This window comes from Pelophylax lessonae, assembly GCF_965119305.1.
Source record: "Pelophylax lessonae genome assembly, chromosome: 2".
In the NCBI taxonomy this organism is placed as follows: domain Eukaryota; kingdom Metazoa; phylum Chordata; class Amphibia; order Anura; family Ranidae; genus Pelophylax; species Pelophylax lessonae.
Genome location: NC_138769.1, coordinates 371,545,006 through 371,566,806, shown reverse-complemented (window position 1 = coordinate 371,566,806; position 21,801 = coordinate 371,545,006). Strand labels below are relative to the sequence as shown.

General features: G+C 43.3%; 1 protein-coding gene across 1 annotated transcript in view; it reads left to right on the top strand.

Moving 5' to 3' along the window:
* The window catches only part of YARS1 (tyrosyl-tRNA synthetase 1), a 53,725-nt gene that overhangs the window by 7,349 nt on the left and 24,575 nt on the right, over nt 1–21,801 (top strand). The window contains exons 3-6 of the mRNA XM_082245632.1: nt 3,030–3,176; nt 4,078–4,253; nt 9,409–9,538; nt 9,646–9,726. Coding sequence (XP_082101758.1) covers nt 3,030–3,176; nt 4,078–4,253; nt 9,409–9,538; nt 9,646–9,726 — 534 coding nt within the window. The remainder of the gene's footprint in view (nt 1–3,029; nt 3,177–4,077; nt 4,254–9,408; nt 9,539–9,645; nt 9,727–21,801) is intronic.

Genomic DNA, 21,801 nt, shown 5'->3' with positions numbered 1-21,801 from the left:
TGTATGCAAAAATGCCGTTTTCGGCGTTTTGCATACATGGAAGTGTAGTGGAGGGGTCTAGGGTCTTTTAGACCCTCGATCCCTCCATAAAGTGTGTCACTACATATTGGTGTCACAAGGGATGTTTACATTGCTTGTGACAGCAATAAAAGTGATCAGATTTTTTTTTTTAAAAAACCTGTAATAAAGTTAAAAAAAAATAAAAAATAGGAAAAAAAAAATAAAAATTTAGCCGTCACCGTTAGCTCGCGCACAAAAAAAACGTATACGCAAGTCGAGCCGCAAATGAAATCGCTGTTCAAACCACACATGTGAGGTATCGCCGCGACCGCCAGAGCATGGGCAATAATTAAAAAAAAAAGAGCTGCACTCTAACTCTAAACTGGTAACCGTTAAATAAATTTAAAGCGTCGCCGATTGAGATCTCTATTGACCGTAGTTTGTCGCCATCCCACGGGGGGGGCGCAATTTTAAACCGTACCATGTTGGGTATCTATGTACTCGGCGTGACATCATCTTTCACAATATACAAAAAAAATGGGCTAACTTTACTGTTTAGTATTATTTAAATGCAGTGAAATGTGATTTTTCAATTTTTTTCCCCAAAAAATGGCGTTTTAAAGACCGCTGCGCAAATACCGCGTGACAAAAAATTTTGCAATGACCGATATTTTATTCTCCAGAGTCTTTGCTAAAAAAATATATATAATGTTTGGGGGTTCTAAGTAGTTTTCTAGGAAAAAATACTGATTTTAACTTGTAAACAAAAAGTGTCCGAAATAGGGCTGGGGCTTAAGTGGTTAAAATATTTTTTTCCAGCAAGAATTCATCTATGTGGTCTTTTATTAAACTCTCCAATATCTTCCCGAATATAGAAGTTAAACGAACAGGTCTATAGTTACTTGGCAAAGACTTTGATCCCTTTTTAAATATAGGCACCACATTGGCCCTACGCCAATCCAGTGGTACTATTCCAGTCCTTAACGAGTCCCTAAAAATTAGAAACAAAGGCTTAGAAATTACAGCACTAAATTCTTTTAGGATGCGTGGGTGAATGCCATCTGGTATAGGCGCTTTATCCACCCTTATTCTGTCTAAATATTTCTGGACCATAGCACTTTTGAGCCATTGTGGATCATTTGGGGCTATGTCAATATTGTCCTCATTATGGTCATAAGCTCCCCCATGCTCCTTTGTATATACAGAGCTGAAGAAAGTATTTAATAAATTTGCCTTCTCTTTGTCCCCAGTCACCCACTCCTGATTATTTTGTAAAGGTCTGCGCATGTAGGCCCTAACCTTTTTACTGTTAATACATTTGAAGAATTTTTTGGGATTTGTCCTATCTTTTGCAATCTGTCGTTCATTTTGAATTTCTGCCTTGATTTCCTTTTTACATATTCTGTTATATTCTTTGTAACAATTAAACAATGATAGTGTTCCCTCATTTTTATATTTTTTAAAAGCTCTTTTTTTTTTTTTTATCTATAGCTTTTTTAACTTTTGCCTTGAGCCACATAGGTGTTTTTTTTTTTTTTTTGCCTTTTAAATGTATTACCCATGGGAATATACTTTGCAGTGAGTTTGCATAAAGTATTTTTGAAAAATCCCCATTTCTGTTCTGTGCTCATCGATACCAATATTCCCTCCCAGTCTAAATCCTGGAGAACAGCCCTCATCCTTGGAAAATTTGCTCTCTTAAAGTTAAGTGTTTTTGTATTTCCTGTGTGCGTTTTTTGCTTACAGCTAACATTAAATTAAATCATGTTATGGTCACTGCTACCCATAGCTCTGCATGGTTTGAGATTACCAGGTCCAACAGAGCATCATTTCTAGTGGGGGCCTTGATAAACTGCACCATAAAATTGTGTTGTAATAGGTTTATAAATGTTTGTCCTTTAACTGTTCCAGCAGTGCCATTACTCCAGTCAATGTCTGGGTAGTTAAAATCCCCCATTATTAACACTGTCCCAGCCCTTGCAGCCCTTTCTATCTGTGCCAGGAGCCGAGTCTCCACCTCCTCATTAATACTGTGAGGTCTATAACAAGCTCCAATGATAATCTTTGTTTTATGCACAGCCATGTACATTTCAACCCATACTGATTCAGATTCAGCACACTCTCCATCAACTAGGTCATCATCTTTCACACTCACTTTTGAGATCACTTCTCACATAGAGACAAACACCACCACCCCACCGTTTTACCCTGTCTTTCCGAAAGAGAGCACAGGGATATAAATAGCCCCGTCATGTAAAGAATGAAGCCAAGATTCAGCAATATCAATTAAGTCATAGTTCTCCTTGTGCACCAGAGCTTCCAACTCACCTATTTTGCTTGGCAGACTTCTTGCATTGGTGAACAAAAACTTTAAATCATTGTCCCATTTTGCACACTTATTTTGCATGTTTTTTTGGAATTTCATTGGAACAAATAGTACCATTTCCAATGGTTGTTTGTAACATGGGAAGTGCTGGTCTGGAGTATGCTGAGCGGTACTGTGTACACCCTGTGATACTGTGAGAACATGTTTTTGATCTACGAGTGCATTTTTAACCACTTCTGGACCGGAAGGATTTGCCCCCCTAATGACCAGCCCATTTTTTGCGATTCGGCACTGCGTCACTTTAACTTACAACTGCGCGGTCGGGCGACACTGTACCCAAATAAAGTTGATGCCCTTTTTTCCCCCTACAAACAGGGCTTTCTTTTGGTGGTATTTGATCACCTCTGCAGTTTTTTGGTTATGTACTATTATTTAACTTTGGAACTTGCTAGAAAATTTGCCTGTGTGTTTTCCCTATCACAGTTCTCTCCCTCCCTGTATGTCATACCACTCGCCTCTTCTTGAAATGGCTATTTACTCTCTGCGCTGGACCAGCTCCTCCGCACAGGTAAATGGCGTGCCTACATTACATTGAATGCACATAAGATCTTATGGGAGGATTTTTGTTGATGTTGTGTGACAAATAATCTGCTATATATTGTAGTATGTAACTTTGAAGACCGTAAAAATGTTTTTGTTACAGGAAGTCCTAGGAGAAGACAAACTAAAGGAGATCCTGAAGGAGAGAGAGCTGCGGGTGTACTGGGGCACTGCTACCACCGGAAAACCACATGTAGCTTATTTTGTACCTATGTCAAAAATTGCTGACTTTTTAAAGGCTGGTTGTGAGGTGAGTAGTAATTTATGTAAAAAAGAGCCCTACCATAAAAAAGTCCAAAGGTTTTATACTGCTTTCTCGCAAAAGAAAAACCTACAAAAAATCTGGTTTCAACCTTTTGAAAATGGTTTTTGACCTACAAGAAAGTTTTATAAGTGCTGTCAACTACTTTGTGTATAGTTAGTAGGCAAACCCATTGTATGTTTTAGCATTTGTTTATAAATTGATCACTCCCCTTTTTGTCGTCTTAATCATTGCAGTGGGATGCAGCAAAGCCGGCCATAGACAGAGCAATCGTCTATGGTTGGGAAAGAGAATCGCTAGATTCCCCATCAACACGGTTAGAACCATCCCGCAGAGTCATTGTGTTCTCCCTGTGGGGGAACAGTGACTATTGTAAAATCTGGCAGGCTGGTTATACCCAAGTTGATTGATCGATCAACTTGGGTACATTTAGGCTGCCCATACATGGGTCGAATCTTCGCCGGTTCAGATTCAGAACCATCTATGGCTGGCTTAACTCTCGTGGTTTTCAGTTATAAAATGCCTGGTAACAATCTTTTAGGCTGGGTGCACACATGCTGCAGCCGCAGCTCACCTCACCCTGTTCACCGATTCAGGTGTGAATCGGGTCCAAAGTTCTGCCTAAATTCGCACCGGAGTCTGAGCCAAAGACGCACAGGACCCTTTCCTAATGCATACCACGGCTGCCCTGGAAGTGTGTGAACCGGCTCCATTGAAAGCCGGTCACACACTCCTGTCATGCGAATTGGTTACCCACATCCAATTTGCATAAGTGTGAACCCAACCTAAAATTCTGTTTTTTTTATTTTTTTTTTTTTTTTTTTATAGGTTTCAGGACATCCTGTGGTTTACAGTGTACATGTTCCTAATTTATTTGTTTGATTCTTAGGTGACAATTCTATTTGCTGACCTCCATGCATATCTTGATAACATGAAGGCTCCATGGGACCTCCTGGAACTGCGAACTCGTTATTATGAGCAGGTTATCAAAGCCATGCTACAGAGTATTGGAGTACCGTTGGAAAAACTACGCTTTGTCAGAGGGACAGAGTACCAGCTCAGCAAGTATGTTTGCTACAAGCCAGATTGATGTAAACTATTCTTTCAGTATATTTCAGATCAACTTAGTTGCGCTTATATTATCCTCCTGCTATCCAGCCCTTTTTACACCTTCTTTTTACATTCCTTCCATTGTAATTTCTTTACAGTCCTTACTGCATTTACTTCTCATCTCTCAAAGTAAGGTGCAGATGCTTATAACTGATCAGCATAAAAGGGGAAATTAACAAAGGTTCCTGCACCATTATAACAGTACAGGAACCAGTTTTTTGTGTTGTGTGCCATATGAACGAAGACCTTTTTTCAGGTCTCTTTACATCAACCTTAACAGCCTGCATCTAGTTAACCACTTCTGGACCGGAAGGATTTGCCCCCTTAATGACCAGGCCATTTTTTGCGATTCGGCACTGCGTTACTTTAACGGACAATTGTGCGGCCGTGCGACGCAGTACCTAAATAAAATTGATGTCCTTATTTTCCCCACATATAGCTTTCTTTTGGTGGTATTTGATCACCTTGCGATTTTTTTTTTTTTTTTTTTTTTTTGGTGCGCTATAAACAAAAAAAAGAGCGACAATTCTGAAAAAAAGCAATATTCTTCACATTCTGCTATATAACATTCCCTTTTAGGCCAATTTGTATTCTGCTACATATTGTACCATCTTTGTTAATTAGAAGCAGCAGCAGCTGCTCCATTTTCTCAGCTTAGATGAGTGGTGCAGGCATAAAGTCTGCACAACTTTCAGTTCCCCAAAATGTGTGGACCTGGACTCAAAATGATACCCCAAAATGGAGGTTGTGTCTCCAAGTTATTATATATGCCATTTATTTTCTTAGATTCTTTTGGGGCATAAAGTGTATCTAAACCCAAAAATTAAATAAATTGCAGCATACCATACCTTGGATATAGTGGCTGCATAGATTTTTTATTTTTTTTTCACCTGGTACTATTGGAAATAACACACTTCCTGTCCCTGTGTGCCTACCCTTTTTTTTCTTCACTGCAGCCGTGGAGGGCAGCCATGGTTGTCACAAAGGCTGTACTTCAAACATGTCTGCCTTTAATACATGGTGGATCGATGAGACTAGTAGTTTACCCACTGATGAGGATGTTTAGGCTGTCTTTTCAGCTCACAGGAAGTGACAAGAACCCTGTATTTCTGGCAAGATCAGCAGGTATTTTTGTACTCTTAGCCTGAAAAGTTTAAGGACTGGTAAACTGCGAAATAATTAATTTGGGGGGGGGGGGGGGGGTTGGATGGTTTTACACTATATTGTTTTTAGGGTCCGGAATTGTCTTAACCCTTTTAAGTTTGAAACCAATTATAATATGTTTATAAATGTAAAAATACTTTCAAAAATATATATTTTGTTTTTTATCAATTTACAAAATGCAAAGGGAACGAACAGAAGAAAAAACTAAATTTAAATCAATATTTGATGTAACCGCTCTTTGGCTTTAAACCAGCATCAATTCTTACACTTGCACACTTTGTACACTTGCACAAAGTCAGAAATGTTGTAGGATTACGGTCAGGTGTATGATTACCCAATTATACCAATCAGGAGCTAATGATCATAATTTTCATATGTAGGTTGGAACAGTCACTAACTGAAACATAAACAGCTGTTTAAGAGGCTTAAAACTGGTTAAGGAACAGCTAAACTCTGTTGAGTTTGTGGAAGACTTTTTCATGTCACAAGTCACACACCCATGGCAAGACTGAGCACAGCAACAAGACAAAAGGTAGTTATACTGCATCAGCAAGGTCTCTCCCAGGCAAACATTTCAAAGCAGACTGGGGTTTCAAGATGTGCTGTTCAAGCTCTTTTGAAGAAGCACAAAGAAACTGGCAACGTCGAGAACTGTAAATGCAGTGGTTGGCCAAAGAAACATAAAATAGGACTATAGGCTAAACTTTTTATTTTTTTTTCATTTTGATTAGAGCAAGTGAGGATTATAACCCCTGTCAATTTTTTTTTTTTTTCCCATCTATGTTGCTTTTGAGGAGACTTGCCTTCACTTCCTGTCCCATAGTCAAACCAGGAAGTTAGAGGAAATCCCTGCAAATTAAGGGAATCCCTTGGGGCCTCCCAGGTCACCAGATCTAGTGTCCGCATTGGAAGACTCCCTTCTATTACTTTTCTGGGGACAACCCAGAATTTGGGATTTTCGTATACATTCACTTTCATTGATATTGGTAAATAGGACAAATAAAGAGGGTGAATCTCCCTAACGGCCACACAGACCGCAATGAAAAAAAAAACTGACAGGTATTCTAATCCATCTCCACTCTATCCACAAAAAAAAGTTTTGCCTTTAGTTATACTTTAATGCAGAAGATGAAAGCCATCACACTTGCATCCCTTCGACATCGGAAGATGTCCAACAGTGCTATAAGCACAGAACTGGTTGAACCCAGGTACATCTATCTACTGTCTGGAGAAGTGTGGCCAGAAGTGGTCTTCATAGAAGAATTGCAGCTGGAAAGCCATACCTCAGATGTAGGTGGCAGTTTGTTCTTTGAAGGGCTGGAGAGCAGTACAGTAATGATTGTCTGCAGGCAACCAGTGAAGCATGATGGAGGTTCCTTGCAAGTTTAGGGCTGCATTTCTGCAAATCGAGTTAGAGCAGGTCAGGTCAATGGTGTCAGCATTGCTGAGAAATACAGGCAGATACTACTCCATCAGGGAAGCGTGTATTAGACCCCAAATGTATTCTGCAACAGGACAACGACCCCAAACATACAGGCCAATATCATTAAGAACTATCTTTAGTGTACAGAAGAACATAGTCCTGGAAGTGATGGTTTGGCCCCTACATAGCCCTGATCTCAACATCATTGAGTTTGTCTGGGATTACATGAAAGAGACAGAAGGATTTGAGACAGCCTACATCCACAGAAGATCTGTAGTTAGTTCTCCAAGATCTTTGGAACAACCTACCTGCCGAGTTCCTAGAAGAATTGATGCTGTTTTGAAGGCAAAGGGTTGATTTTTGATTTTGATTTCTCTTTAGTTCATTTAGGGTTTTTCTTTTTTTTTTCTTCTCATATTGTTAATTGATAAAAATAAACTATTAACACTTTTCTCTTTTTAAAAGCATTTTTTATTTACAGCATTTTTTCACACCTGCCTAAAACTTTTGCATAATACTTTACATTTGGGTAATTTTCCATAGAATGAAAAGACATTCAGAAAGAATAGACTGCTATCACCATTTAGTTTTAGGGCTACTGTACTTAAGTTTTGTTACTTGCTATTTTATTTTTTGTCTACGTGCACGGAAGTGCTTGGTAAGGAAAGACTAAGTTCTATATCAGTGACAACTAAAAAGTCTATTTTTTGGGTCTGTGCAGTTTTTTTTTTTTTAAATGAATTCAACATTTATTGAGAAGGAAAAGGCACACAAAATCAACAAGAGCAATGAAATACGTCCAAACATCAATGAGCGGTCACAGAGAGAACTGAGCAGAGAGCATAAACCATGTGGACATAAGAACATGCAGTCAAGGATAATACAAATTACATCAGTAGAGAGCTGTAGGGCCCCATTCCCCCAGGGAGATCCCCACCCCCACCGGCATCTGTTATGTGCCCGGTATACGGGAGTGGAGAGGGGCCACCCAGGACGCCCGCTACCCCAACAGACAGCAAGAAGTAACAATGGTACGTATGCCCTGGGGAAGCAGGAGAAATTTTTCCCAAAAGATGGGTATATCAGGTAAGGGAAAAGATTAGAAGGAACCAAGCAAGAAGGAAGGAAAAGGGGGGGGGGGGTGAGGGGAAGAAAAAAAAAGGGGGGGGGGGGAAGGGGGTTGGAGGGGAGAAGACCACCCATTTCAACCGAGACATTCTAGGCAACTAGGTCCTTGTATTCTGCGAAAAACTGAACTCATGCCAGTAGAACCATCGTTTGAGGAACTTATCTCTGGTGCCCCGTTCGGCCGCTATCAGGTCCTCCATTTCATTGATAAACGCCACCTTACATAGCCACATTGCTACCGTGGGAGGTTGGGACTGCTTCCAGAGAAGGGGAATACAACTCTTGGCCGCCGTAAACAGGAGCGGCAGGATCGACTTCCGGTAGGACGCTCTTGGGAAACTATTGTGGTGGAGGAGGAAGAGAGCAGGGCTCAGAGCAAGGGTGTGATCCGTGAATTTTTGGGTTATGCGAAATACTTCCGCCCAGAAAGGTTGCAGTCGGTTACAAGACCAGAAAATATGGAGAAGGGATCCCACTTCCTCTCCACAACGCCAGCAGAGATCCGAACAGGCGGGGAACATCTTACATAGCCTGACCGGAGTATAATACCACCTGGTCAGTAACTTATATCCCGCTTCTTGGTACTTAGAATATGTGGAGGTTTTGTATGTGAAGAAGAGTATGCGATCTACCTGGTGGTCCGAGAAGGAGACGCCCAAATCTCGTTCCCAGAGAGTCAGATACGAGGGTCTAAATGAAGGTTCAGGTGCCGTCAACAGACGGTAAAGCAATGATATAACATGGCACACAGGGGAGTCCAATGCACACAATTCCTCAAGTCGTGAGGCGTCTAGCAAAAGAGGCCGCAGGCAGCAAGGATTGTAGAAAATTAGCTAGTTGTAGCTTTTGCCAGAATGACAACACGGCAAAGGCGCTATTAGAGAGGAGAGCCACTGACCTCTGCTAAGAAAATGCCTGGCCTGGTAGAAACCTTTGGCCTTCAGGGTACGAAAGCCTGTGTCTCGCAAGCCTGGTGTAAATTTTGGGTTCCCTATCACCCGGAGCAGAGGAGAAGGCAAGGTCGCAAGCCGACCATCAGTGCACAACCGGCGTCCTGGGTCTGTGCAGTTTTCATGGGGGTGCTGCTGCTGGTGGGAGGGTGCAGGAAGTTCCTATGCCACCTTTACTAACTGTGGTCCAGTCAGAGTGTGTCCTCTATACACTCTTCAGGATTTGTAAGGCCGTTTTGAAATTGTTGAAATACACAATTGGCATTGAATTCTGTGGATAGCTTTTGGTAGTGCGTGCATGAATATCTTTGAGCTTCAGTTCCAGCTGCCAAGCCTAAATGTGCCAATTGCTAAAGATTTAATGTTTCATGAAAGTGTAAAATGCTACACTGTATTAAAAGGCATGCTACATATCTGTTTACTTAGGCTCTGTTTTGTCTTGCAGAGAATACACACTGGATGTGTACAGGCTCTCCTCAGTAGTAACTCAGCATGATGCTAAGAAAGCTGGAGCAGAAGTTGTGAAGCAAGTGGAACATCCACTGCTTAGCGGTCTTCTATATCCTGGATTGCAGGTGGGTACAGCCAAAGTTAGATGGCTAGGGACACTGGAATGAATGTATGCCAAAGGTTCTCCTGTCATTTTTTTTTTTTTTTATTTTTTACTTGCCTATCTCTGCAGGCCTTGGATGAAGAATATTTGAAAGTTGATGCACAGTTTGGGGGAGTAGATCAAAGGAAAATTTTCACATTTGCTGAAAAGGTGAGTTTATTTATCCTTTGTAAAATATAAGGCTGGTAGACACCCCCACAGGCCTTTAATTGCAACTGGAGTGATGTCAGAAAAGGTAGGAAATACTGACGTTAATAACTGACTGGTTGGACAGCTGATTTATAGTAGTAGCTTGCTGGACAATGGGGGTGTCGGCTGTTAATTATTAAGCCGTAGCTTAGAAATATTTTGACAAATGGTTTCGATTAAAATAAACAGTTCACTTTGCAAGTGCAGTTGCACGCTGCAAGGGAATTACCCCCCAGAGCTTAGTGCATGAGGGTGAGGCTCTGTTTACTTCCATTATCTAATCCTATGCAAGCAAAAATTCCTTTTTTTTTTTTTTTTTTTTTAATTTACATTTTTTTCCTTGCATGTGGTAAAGTGAAATGTTATCACATTCATTAAGCTCTAGGGATAATTCTGTTTACAGTGTGAAACAATCTATTTGCATTTAGGTAAACCACACCAATATAAGCTGTCCTAAAAAATTTTTTTTCTAAATTGTTTTTATTAAAATTTTAAATCTACAACAATGGGCAGTAGCATAAACCAATGCCAGACAAATACAAAAACCACAATCAAAAAGAAAAGCAGAAAAAAAAAAAGAAATCGCTCCATAATACAATCTCATCTTGGGTGCTTAAACTACCAGTTATAGGGCGCCAAAAGTGCTTTTAGGAGACTATAATCCGTAAACAACCACGCAATAAACACCGTTATTAGAATGAGATATGAGATGCAGTTAGAAATATAAACCCCAAAAAGATAAGAAATTGGGCTCAAAAACACAATGGCAAAGGAGTTCAGAGGGATGGTCACAGGCATGGGTCCATGATGGAGTCCAAGTGCTCTTACCACGGGTTACAAATGTGGTCAAACTTGATGGGACATCCTCTACTACTGTAGGAAGCCTTATACAGGGGAAGCACTGAATTAACTAGAGCTTTCCATTGCTGGATAGAGGGGGGGGGGCGATTCATTTCAAAACAGAGTTTTCTAGAGAGTACAACATGCTCAAAAGAACTCTTATAACCCATAAGGTAGGCCAAGGAAGGGCTCCACTAAGCCCAGCAAGCAGACCCTCAACCCTAAATTGGAGAACTTTCGTCCAAAAGTCACAGATTGTGTGACAACTCCAAGAAGTTTAATATAAGTCTGCCTGCCTGTGTGGAGGAACAGCGCCAACAACCTGGTGAGCCATAAACCCCAAATTTCGTCACCCTATCCAACACCAGATGCATAGGGTGAACAATTTTGTACTAAATCAGTTCATCTTATACGGAGATAAGCTACTGAAAGGGATAATCCCAGACCTCATCCCAATCGTCGTCATCCAGGTCAGGAATATCTGACTCCCATTATTCCCTGCAAATAAACCAGTCTTGCAGAAGGAGGCAGGCTTAAGGCCTGGTACAATACCGAGTAGGCCTTAAAAATAGAATCAGTGACTCCAGGCCTGTTTCTTGAAGAGTAATGGCCAGGGAACCAAACTGGGTAGTGCAGGCATGATTTAATTGCAAGTATCAAAGAACCGATTGGATGGGAAATATTTAGTTTGCAGGAATGATGGGAAGGTGACCATTGACAACTAGATCCCCTAATTTTTTAATGGCTCTGGATGCCCAGAAGATCAGGTCCGTAACCCTGAATAGGAAGAGTGGGGTTTTCTCTTTCGTTCATTGACGGACACCGCTCCTGATCTTCTTAACCATTGGGTTATACTGCCCCCCACAGGAGTAGGGCACTAGGCAGAAAAAAAGTCTGGCTATGCCTATGGGCAGTCCCAGGGGGTATACTCCCTCTCTCTGCTATAGGTACTCTGCTATAAGTGTGTTTCTGCCTAGTCATGAGTAAAGACCTAGTTCCTTGCTGGAATCTCTAGTCCTGGCAATTTTTTTTTTTTTTTTTTATATACATTTTTTCTCCGTTTTTTTTTTTTTTTTTTTTTCCTGTGAGATCTGCAATCAACTGCCAGACTGGGCGAAGGGCTGGATAATCTAGATCCAGTGGTCGACCCAGTCTGGCCAGCGAGTGCGCGAAGACCTCAGCTCGGCGCTAGGTCAACCGCGACAGCCCCCACCGGTAAGGGGCTGGCCTGCGAAAATAAATGCCTCGCAAGGTCGAATACGATCGGGGTCTCGGGCAGAGTCGCAGCGTTCCTCCTGGCCGACAGCCCCCCATTTCGATGGCGAGGGGTTCTGTCTGGAGCGGTGCCTGCCTAGTATGGTGAGTATTTGTTGTCCCCCCTCCCCATGGAGGGTTTTTGGGTGGACGTGGGCCCCTCCATGTCGGACCCCTGGGTTCCCCTCATTCCCATTAGGCACCCCCCTCATAGGTCTGGTGGTCTCTGTGGGCCATATTGCCCCACCCGCCTCTCCTTCACTAATGCTGGGGCTGTGGGGTGGCCTGGTCCACTGCCTGGGGTTGGAGCAGGGTGCTGTGCTGGCGATGGGGGAGGAGGGTGCGCCACCAGCGACTGATGGATCGACTGTGTGGGGGGGCAACTGTACCTGGTGGGGCTCCTGCCAGGGCCCCCACTTCCTGCCTGAGCCATTTTCTGAGGCCTAGGAATCCCTATCGGTGCCGCCATTTTCTTGTAGCCTGTGTGCTCAATGCATGGCAGCCATATTTGTGTAGTCCGGTGGCCATTTTGCGGTGGTTTGCCATTGAAATTAGCAGCGACCATGACAGTGGAGCCCTCTGGGTGGCGATTTCGGTGTCATGGTGGTGGGAGCCCCTCTTCATCCCCTGGTGCTGACTCCTGGATTATTTCATTTCCTGATCGCCGCACGTGCAGTGCAGATTCTCCTGGTGGCTGTGAGTGCCTGGTTTCTGCGGGGTGGTGAGTCTGGTGGGGTCCTCTCCCTCTCTTCTGAGGATCGATTAGGTGCTCTGTTACTGGCGACGGAGTGGTGCTGCCAGAGCAGTGGGGATGCCTCTCTTAGCAGTGTTTTACCCTTTTTTGTGGGGTTCCCCGTATCTGGGTCTGACTTTGGACTCCGCCTTAGCCAGAGTGCTCCTTCCTCTGGACATGGAGACTTAGGAGCAAATCTCCCCACTTGATCTTCTCTCTGAGGCTCCATCGATGCACTGACGGCAGTTCTGGAGTCCTTTCTGTCCCGGGTGGAGGTGGTTTTTGGATGGCGGACTGGCAAAAAGCACCCTGCCTCATCTGTCTCTTCAGATCCTGAATCTGATTGGGCTGCCGACGGTGTGGGTCACCCTGCTTGGTCTGCGACCATGGGCCCTGAATCCTTAGACAGTGAAGAAAATTCCTCCTCTTCTGCAACCGCGCACGAAAAGGCAATGGTGGTAGCTGTACGGGAGAGCTTAATGATGGAGGACGCAGCTGCAACGGAGGCGCAGGTTCCATTTGGCACTCACAGGCCATCCAGAGCGGAAAAGGTGTTTCCTTTCCCCTCCTATTTTGACAGAATTGTCACTAAAGAGTGGGGACGACCAAAGCGTCCCCTTGGGGTCCCTAAGCAATTTGCTAGGCAATACCCCTATGAGGAGTCCCTTCTTAAGAAGTGGACTGTTCCACCAGTGGTGGACCCTCTGTTTTCCAGATAAAACAAGGCAACCATGATTCCAGTTAAAGAGTCCCCGGCCTTTAAGGACACGACTGTGGCCCGCATTATGTACACCCTGGCTGGTTCAGCACTGAGACCGATATGAACATTGCCCTGGTGTCGCAGACTGACCGAATGGGCTAGGCTTTTGCGCCGTGATCTGAAGGGAGAGTAGCTCCCACGTGCCTTTGCTGAGCTGGTGGACCAGCTCGTTCAGGGGCTGCAGTTTATCAGTGATGCCTCCTTGGAAACTGCTCCCCTAGTAGCTTGGCTCTCTGTTTCGGCAGTGGTCCTTTGACGTGTCTTTTGGCTCAAATGCTGGTCTGCGGACCAGACTTCTAAAAAGGCCTTGACTGATCTTTCCTTTAAAGGAGATCACATGACATTAATGGTCTCACAGGGGGGAAGAGTACCTTTCTTCCGCAGGTTACTAAGGGCAAGGATTCTCGGCATAGACGCGATATCTCCTTCTCTGTTCATAAGACATTGTTTCGTCCCTCAGGGTTGACTGACAAGGGATCGGAGCCCTTCAGGGCCTCCTCGAGGATCCAAGCGAACTTGGCCTGGCAAGTCAAGTGCGGGCTTCTCCAGACCCGCGGCCAAGGCCCCTTCAGCATGAAGGTGCACCCTCACCCCTATCAGGGGTGGGGGGACGTCTTTGCTTGTTCCTGGACCCATGGACTCCCCTGGTACAAGAACAAGTGGGTCCACAAGGTAATTTTGGTCCGGCTACAAGATCGTGTTTTGTTTTTACCCTCCGGTAACAATGTGCGACTGTCCCCGGTCCGCTTACAGGCTCTTTTTGGGGTGGTTTAAGACCTTTTACCTTAAGGGGTGATGGTCCTGGTTTCGACTTTGGAACGTTTTCAGGGGTTTTACTCAAACCTGTTTACAGTCCCCAATTTTGGACCTCAAGTCGCTGAACTGCTTTGTGTGGGTGCAGAAGATCAGAATGGATTCCATTGGCACATTGGTGGCTTCCCTGCATCAGGGGGATTTTCTTGCCTCCATTGACATCAAGAACGCTTACCTTCACATTCCAGTATGTGCCGGTCTCCAGCGCTTCCTCCCCTTTGCCGTGGGAGAGGAGCATTATCAGTTTGTGGCATTACCCTTTGGCTTCTCCTCGGGTCCTTCACAAAAATGTTAGCCCCGGTGCTAGCTTTTTTATGCCAACGGGGGATTGCGGTACTGGGCTTATTGGACAACCTCTTTCTGCGAGCGGAGTCTCCTACTGCTCTGGTGGAAAACCTGGAAATCACCATACAAACTCTGAGGGAGTTTGGCTTGATTCTGAATTTTCAGAAGTCTGCCCACAAAGCTGGACTATCTGGGTCTGACTTTGGACTCAGCCTTACCCAGAGTGCTCCTTCCTCTGGACAAACTCCAAAAACTGCAGGCTGCTATTTGTCCCCTGCTGTCCAGCAGATGGTCATCCTACTTGCATGCGGGTGCTGGGTCCGATGGTGTCTACCTTCGAGGTGGTTCGGTTTGCACAGTTCCATAAGATGTCCCTGCAAAGGGAGATTCTGTCCAATTGGGACAAGACTCTGCAGTCTCTGGACAATCGGATCCGGCTGACTCGGGGGATGAAAGACTTACTGATATGGTGGCTTTGTTCTCCGGTGCTTCGGCTGGGCAAAACCTTCCTCCCCATGTATTGGACAGTGGTCACCATGGATGCCAGCCTGTCCGGCTGGGGAGGCGTCCTCGGCAATAATTCTGCTCAGGGGATCTGGACACTGGAAGAGTCCTGACTACCGATCAATGTCTTGAAACTCTGAGCGATCAGACTGTGCCTGGAACATTGGATGGATTGTCTTCAGGGATGTCCAGCTGTGGCTTATGTCAATCACCAGGGGGGTACAATAAGTGTCCTGGCGGCTCTGGAGGTAGCTTGCATTCTAAGGTGGGCAGAACGATTCGGTTCGCTCCAGCCCTCTCTGCCGTACACATTCCCGGGGTGGAAAACTGGCAGGCAGATTACCTCAGTCGGCAGGCGATGGACCAAAGGGAGTGGTCCCTTCATCCGGAGGTGTTTCAATAGTTGTGTCTCCGGTGGGGCATCCCCGAGGGGGATCTGTTGGTGTTGTGGCTCAACAGAAAGGTGCAGAGGTTTGTGGCTTGGTCACGGGATCCTCTGGCAGATGCCAAAGACGCGCTGGTGGCCCAGTGGGGTCAGTATCATCTGATTTATGATTTCCCTCCTCTCAAGCTTCTGCCAAGACTTCTGCATAGGATTGAGGCAAAAGGGATCCGGTCATCTTAGTGGCCCTGGACTGGCCTCGCCAGGCTTGGTACGTCGATCTGGTGCGGCTGGTCCCTGACGTTCCTTGGAAACTTCCTCTCAGGGAGGATCTGTTGTCCCAAGGACCAATCTTCCTTCCTGCTTTACAGTCGCTGCCTTTGAGGGCTTGGCTGTTGAAAGTCAGGTGCTGATGGATAGAGGTTTGTCTGAGTCGGTGATTCCAGCGCTGTTAAAAGCTAGGAAATCTACTACTAGAAAGATCTACCATCGTATGTAGAAGACGTACATTGCGTGGTGAGAGTCTCTCTTGGGGTTCATCCTCGTTCTTTTTCAGTGGCTTGGATATTGACCTTCCTTCAATTGGGGGTTGAACAGAAACTGGCCTTGAGTACTACCAAGGGCCAGGTGCCTGCCTTAGCAGTCTTCTTTCAACGGCCCTTGGCCACACTCTCCCTGGTGCGTACTTTTCTTTAGGGAGTTATGCACTTGGCTCCTCCAGTGCAGTCCCCGTTACCGCCTTGGGACCTCAATTTGGTTCTCTGTCCTCCAGAAGCCTCCTTTTGAAAATCTTTGGAAGATTGCCCTGCTTACGCTGTCCCAGAAGGTGGCCTTTTTGGTGGCTATCTCCTCTGTGCGTAGGGTGTCGGAATTGGCGGTGTTATCCTGTCGTTCGCCTTACTTGGTGGTTCACAGAAATAAGGTGGTTCTTCGCCCTGTCCATCGTTCATTCCAAAGGTTGTCTCCGATTTTCTTTCGAATGAAGACGTGTTGCCTTCCCAGTGTCCCAGGCCAACCCATCCAAAGGAAATTGCTTTGCATGCCTTGGATGCGGACCGGGCAATTAGGGTGTACCTGGCAGCCAAGGAGTCTTTTAGGAAGTCAGATTTACTATTTGTGCTCACGGATGGACCTCAGAAAGGGTTGTACGTTTCCTCTGTGAATATTTCCAGATGGATCAGACAGACAGTGATTTTGGCCTTTTCTATCAGGGGTTAGGTTCCTCCTTCCCCTGTCAAGGTGCACTCTACTCGGGCAGAGTGCCTCCTGGGCCTTCCATCTTCAGGCATCAGTGACGCAGGTTTGCAAAGTGGCCACCTGGTCGTCGCAACACACTTTCACAAAATTCTATAAAGTGGATGTGTTGGCATCTGTGGATGCTTTCTTTGGCCGCAAGGTTTTGCAGGCTGCTGTTTAAAGAACCTGGTCGTCTTCGAGGGTGCATTGTTTTTTTCAGGTGGGCTCCAGTTGTTTTGGTTGAGCTTCTGTTTACCTGGTTGGCTATAGTTAGCCTCGGGAGTTTCCTTTCGCTGTTCCCACCCCTCATGTTTGACAGTGCTTTGGGACGTCCCAATGTTTAAGAAGATCAGGAGCTGTTTCTGTCATTGAACCAAAGAGAAAATTGGATTTTTGACTTACCATAAAAGCCCACCCCTCTTTGGAGCTGTAATTCTTCTGACGCTGCTTGTACCAAAACTGAGTACCTATCGCAGGGAGAGGGAGTATACCCCCTGGGACTGCCCATAGGGGTAGGCAGACTTTTTTTCTGCCTAGTGTCCTACTCATGTAGGGGGCAGTATAACCCAGTGGTTAAGAAGATCAGGAGCTTTGTTCATCATTGGAGATCAGAGAAATGGATTTTACGGTAAGTCAAAAATCCCATTTGTCCACAGTGGGCCGTATGGGGACCAGACCTAGGACATTAGAGGGCGCAAGAACCCTGTCTTATGCCATTCTTGAATTGTAGCTTGCATGGTGCAAGTGAGTGGATGAGAAGCTCTGGAACCTCCTGTAGAGAAGGGATTGCAAAGCTTCATAGTATCCCAAGACCGCATCCTCAACCACCACTGAAGCCTTCCCTTTGTCAAGCGCAAGCCAGTTGTGGGTTGTCCTTTTATAAAATTTTAAGGCAAATGCCAGCTTTAAGCTAGCACTATATAGTGTAATGTAAAAAGGCTAAGTTCACCTTTTGAAACATGCTACATGTTACACCTATATTTACGGTGTAAAATGTTCCAGCACATGTTTCTTGACCCCCTGATGTCTCCTGCACTGCAGCAGGCAGACTTGTAGGTTTCAGTAGACTGCAAATTTACTAAACAGCATATGCGTAGTTTAATTGGGGTAAGTGGGGTACCCCAAGGCTCTGTCTTGGGACCAGTTCTATTTAATTTATGAATAAATTAAAAAGAAGGCTGGTATAAATATCTCAATCTCAGTTTGTGCAGACAACACAAAAATAAGCAGGGTAATAACTTTACATCAGGGTATAGAAATTTTACAGGAAGACCTGAAAAAAAAATGGGGTGGGCAACTACATGGCAGATGAGGTTTAATGTTGAAAAATGTAAAGTGATGCACTTGAGGGCAAATAATATAAACGCAAACTACTCACTGGGGGGAGAACCTCTGAGGGAATCAAGGATGGAGAAACATCTGGGGGTCCTGGTAGAAGACAGACTGAGCAATCAATAGCAGGCAATGTCATACTGCAGTAAGCAAAGCCATCAAACTATTAGCCTGCGTAAAAAAGGTAATTTACTCCAGAGATAATCCTGACACTTTATAAAACTCTGATTTGGCCACATCTAGAGTACTCCCTCTAGTTCTGGTCACCAGTCCTCAGGAAGGATGTGCTGGAGCTAGATAGAGTCCAGAGAAGGGCATCTAAATGAATAGGCGGACTGGAGGACCTCAATTACGAGGAATAACTACAGGCACTGAATTTATTCTCCTTGGAGAAGAGACGCTTGAGAAGAGATATGATGGGGGTATACAAATGTCTCAATACTGATTCCAGTGTAGGAAGAAACCTTTTTAGTCTCAGAGAGTGTAAAAGATACAAAAAAGGAGTACCCCCAATGGTTTGGGACTTTAATATGCCACTGAAACACTGAAAAAATTGAACAAATGGGTGTATATAAAAAATACAAATATAAAAATATAAAAAGGGATAGGATTCAACATACTCAGAGAGTGTAAAAGGACAAAGGGCCACACAATGAGATTGGAGGATAAGTGGTTTAACCCTAAGATGAATAGGGGGTTTTTTACTGTCAGGGCGATAAGGATCCTGGGGAAAAAAAATAAAACTAAATTTTTTTTTTTTTTTGCAAAAATATGTGCATTCATTCCCCCCCCCCCCCCCCCCCCGAAATTTAACTTAGCCTTTATTCCTGTCTACACACTGATCCATATACAGCTAGGTCCACACCGGCAAGTTTAGAATTTGTTTAATTGTCTATTAAATAATAGAACTGTGTGTGTGTAAATGTGACCTATTCTATGTATTTCCAAAAAAACGCAGTGATAGAACATTTCCTTTTAAACTTGTAATATATAAATCTAGTTCTTCACCCTAAGCTTTACATATTTCAAGGATTAATGCTTCTCCTCCCAGCTCTCCAATACCAGGAACTCTATATACATTATCCTCCCTATAATCTGTGCACTGTTATGTAGATTTCTGTGCCTGAATGACCCTAATGTCCTTACTTCCCATTAATCTCCTTAAATTACATGGGATTTCAGGTCCAGAACTTGGCTCAATTGCACTTTTCCCCAGAAAGATTTTTGTGGGGTAAAAGATTACTGCTGATATATGAAAAAGAATATTGCAGTTTTTGGGAGGAAGACCTGCCTAAAAATACATTATATAGAAAGCATTCAATATAGAATTTTTATAGCTCAGCTTACTTTTGCTTGATAAATATAGTAGTGGTTTACACACCATCTATGCTAGGTCTGTTCCATCAAATATTTTATGGCCAGTCAGTATTTTAGAAAGATTTTGGCTGTTTTGTTTGTGCAGTCTTGTTCACTTGCAAAGTGTAAGTATTGGCTCGCCTATTGTTTCTCCATGTGCTTTCTTTTAGAAGCTTTGTTGCAGTTCTGTAGCATTTTCCTTGTAAAGGGAATATTTTTTTTAAATAAACATTTATGGGAAATCAAGTTAACATAAATAATATTAAATTTTTCATTTTTTTTTAACCCTATTTCTTTGTGTAGTTTGTAATTCTGTATGAACATTGCAGATTGTGTTTGCTCTTTTATAATGGCTAATCTCCAGAACACTATGTCTCTTAGAGCCTCTTTAGCATTCAGCCTTTCTGTGAATCTTATATAAATAGTGTGCTATCCCTCTAAGTGATTAAATAAACGTTTGCAAAAATAATCACATTGTATACACATATAACATAAATGAAAAACTGTGCAAATAAATACAGTGCAAATATTAAAGTTAAAAAACATATAAAATTAATTCACACAACATGACCTCTTATCCCAAAAATGGTAAAGTGCGATAATAATCCATTGTAGATAATATGGTGAAACAAGGTGCTTTGGTGTGCAATCACTTCCCAAAGTGCAGAGTGCTCAATGGTGCTCTTTTTTAAAAACAAGTTGGCCGCTTACCCCACAGAGTGGAACCCGAATTACAGGGATCATATAAGCCTGTATTCCATCCGATACTGCGTGTCACCAATATCAGTGGATATCCACAATCACAAACATCGTATTGATCAAATGGCCAGGAAAGACTTTTTTATTCTCCTCGCAAATGCTCATCAGCGATAATCATACAAGGCAAACAGGGACAATATCATAGTGTAATACAGCAGCATTGATTAAAAAACAATCTGGTTCACTTGCATCAAAGTAAATGAAGGCGAGCTTCAAAATAAACAGTATGGCTATGGCCACGATGTCTCACGCTCCATCAGTGCTTGGCGACGTCGCACACACTCTCCTACCGACGAGTTTCCCCACAAATGGCATTATCTGGGATTGGAGGGTTTGAGGTTTTTCAATTTAGCCTTTCTGTGAATGTGTAATGCCTATGTCCCTCACTCCGCTTGTTCCCTCCTCCAACCCCTACATCACTACAGGACTTTGCAGTAACGGGTTGGAAATCAAAGACCTTTTATAATGTGTCTTAGTACTGAGGACACAAAAAAAATGTTTTGCATAGATGAGGCAGCCTGATTTGCAATAGATGCCTTCTCTCCTCCTTCTTGCGTATCTAAACCCAAAAACAGTACGTGTTTGTTTCTTTTACTGGATTTTAATAAAGTTTTCCAGTATAACAAGAAAAATAGAGCAGTACAGTAACTAAATGTGCACTTAAAATAACAGTAGAGGCTGTACAAATTTTGCCTCCCAAGTGCAACAACGTAGGAGCGACAACAGTCCGATACTGTAATAAAATTTAGGAAGTGCAAAACCTACAGGACATCAATTTATAAAAGTAAGATGGTCATCTAGGGCTTTAGGATCATATGTGCGCAAAAAGATGCCAAAAACGGAGGAGTATCCAGACTATCGAGGCAATTTCATGCAGTGAACCACAGACGTCTTCAGGATTCCATGACCTAAAAAAAGATTTGGGTGGGGGGCCTGGCCAAAAAAAAAATAGTAATTTTGCAATCAAGACCTACCCTATTCAACTGGGTCCTACACTAGCAATGAGAAATGGAAGCCTATATGAGCGAGCTATAGTATGTGATCCTGCTAGCTACTATTGTAAGGTTATGCTCCTTGCACTAATCGCTCCTCTTAAGGTAAGTGTAAATAAATAAAGAGTATATATGCGCTGTGCATAAATTATTATTAATACAAAATAAATGTATTTAAATAAGTGTATAAATAATCGTGATATCCTATAATAAAATATTGTGATAAAACTCTTCTGGAAAATGTATATCGTCAAATAAATATAAATAACTCTTAGGTGGATAAAAATACATACAGTCAGGTCCATAAATATTGGGACATTGACACAATTCTAAACTTTTTTTGCTCTATACACCACCACAATGGATTTGAAATGAAACAAACAAGATGTGCTTGAACTGCAGACTTTCAGCTTTAATTTGAGGGTATTTACATCTAAATCAGGTGAACGTGTAGGAATTACAACAGTTTGTATATGTGCCTCCCACTTTTAAGGGACCAAAAGTAATGGGACAGATTGAAAGTTTGATTTAGGATTTTTACTTTTTAATACTTGGTTGCAAATCCTTTGCAGTCAGTTACAGCCTGAAGTCTGGAACGCATAGACATCACCAGACGCTGGGTTTCATCCCTGGTGATGCTCTGCCAGGCCTCTACTGCAACTGTCTTCAGTTCCTGCTTGTTCCCTTCAGTTTTGTCTTCAGCAAGTGAAATGCATGCTCAATCGGATTCAGGTCAGGTGATTGACTTGGCCATTGCATAACATTCCACTTCTTTCCCTTAAACTCTTTG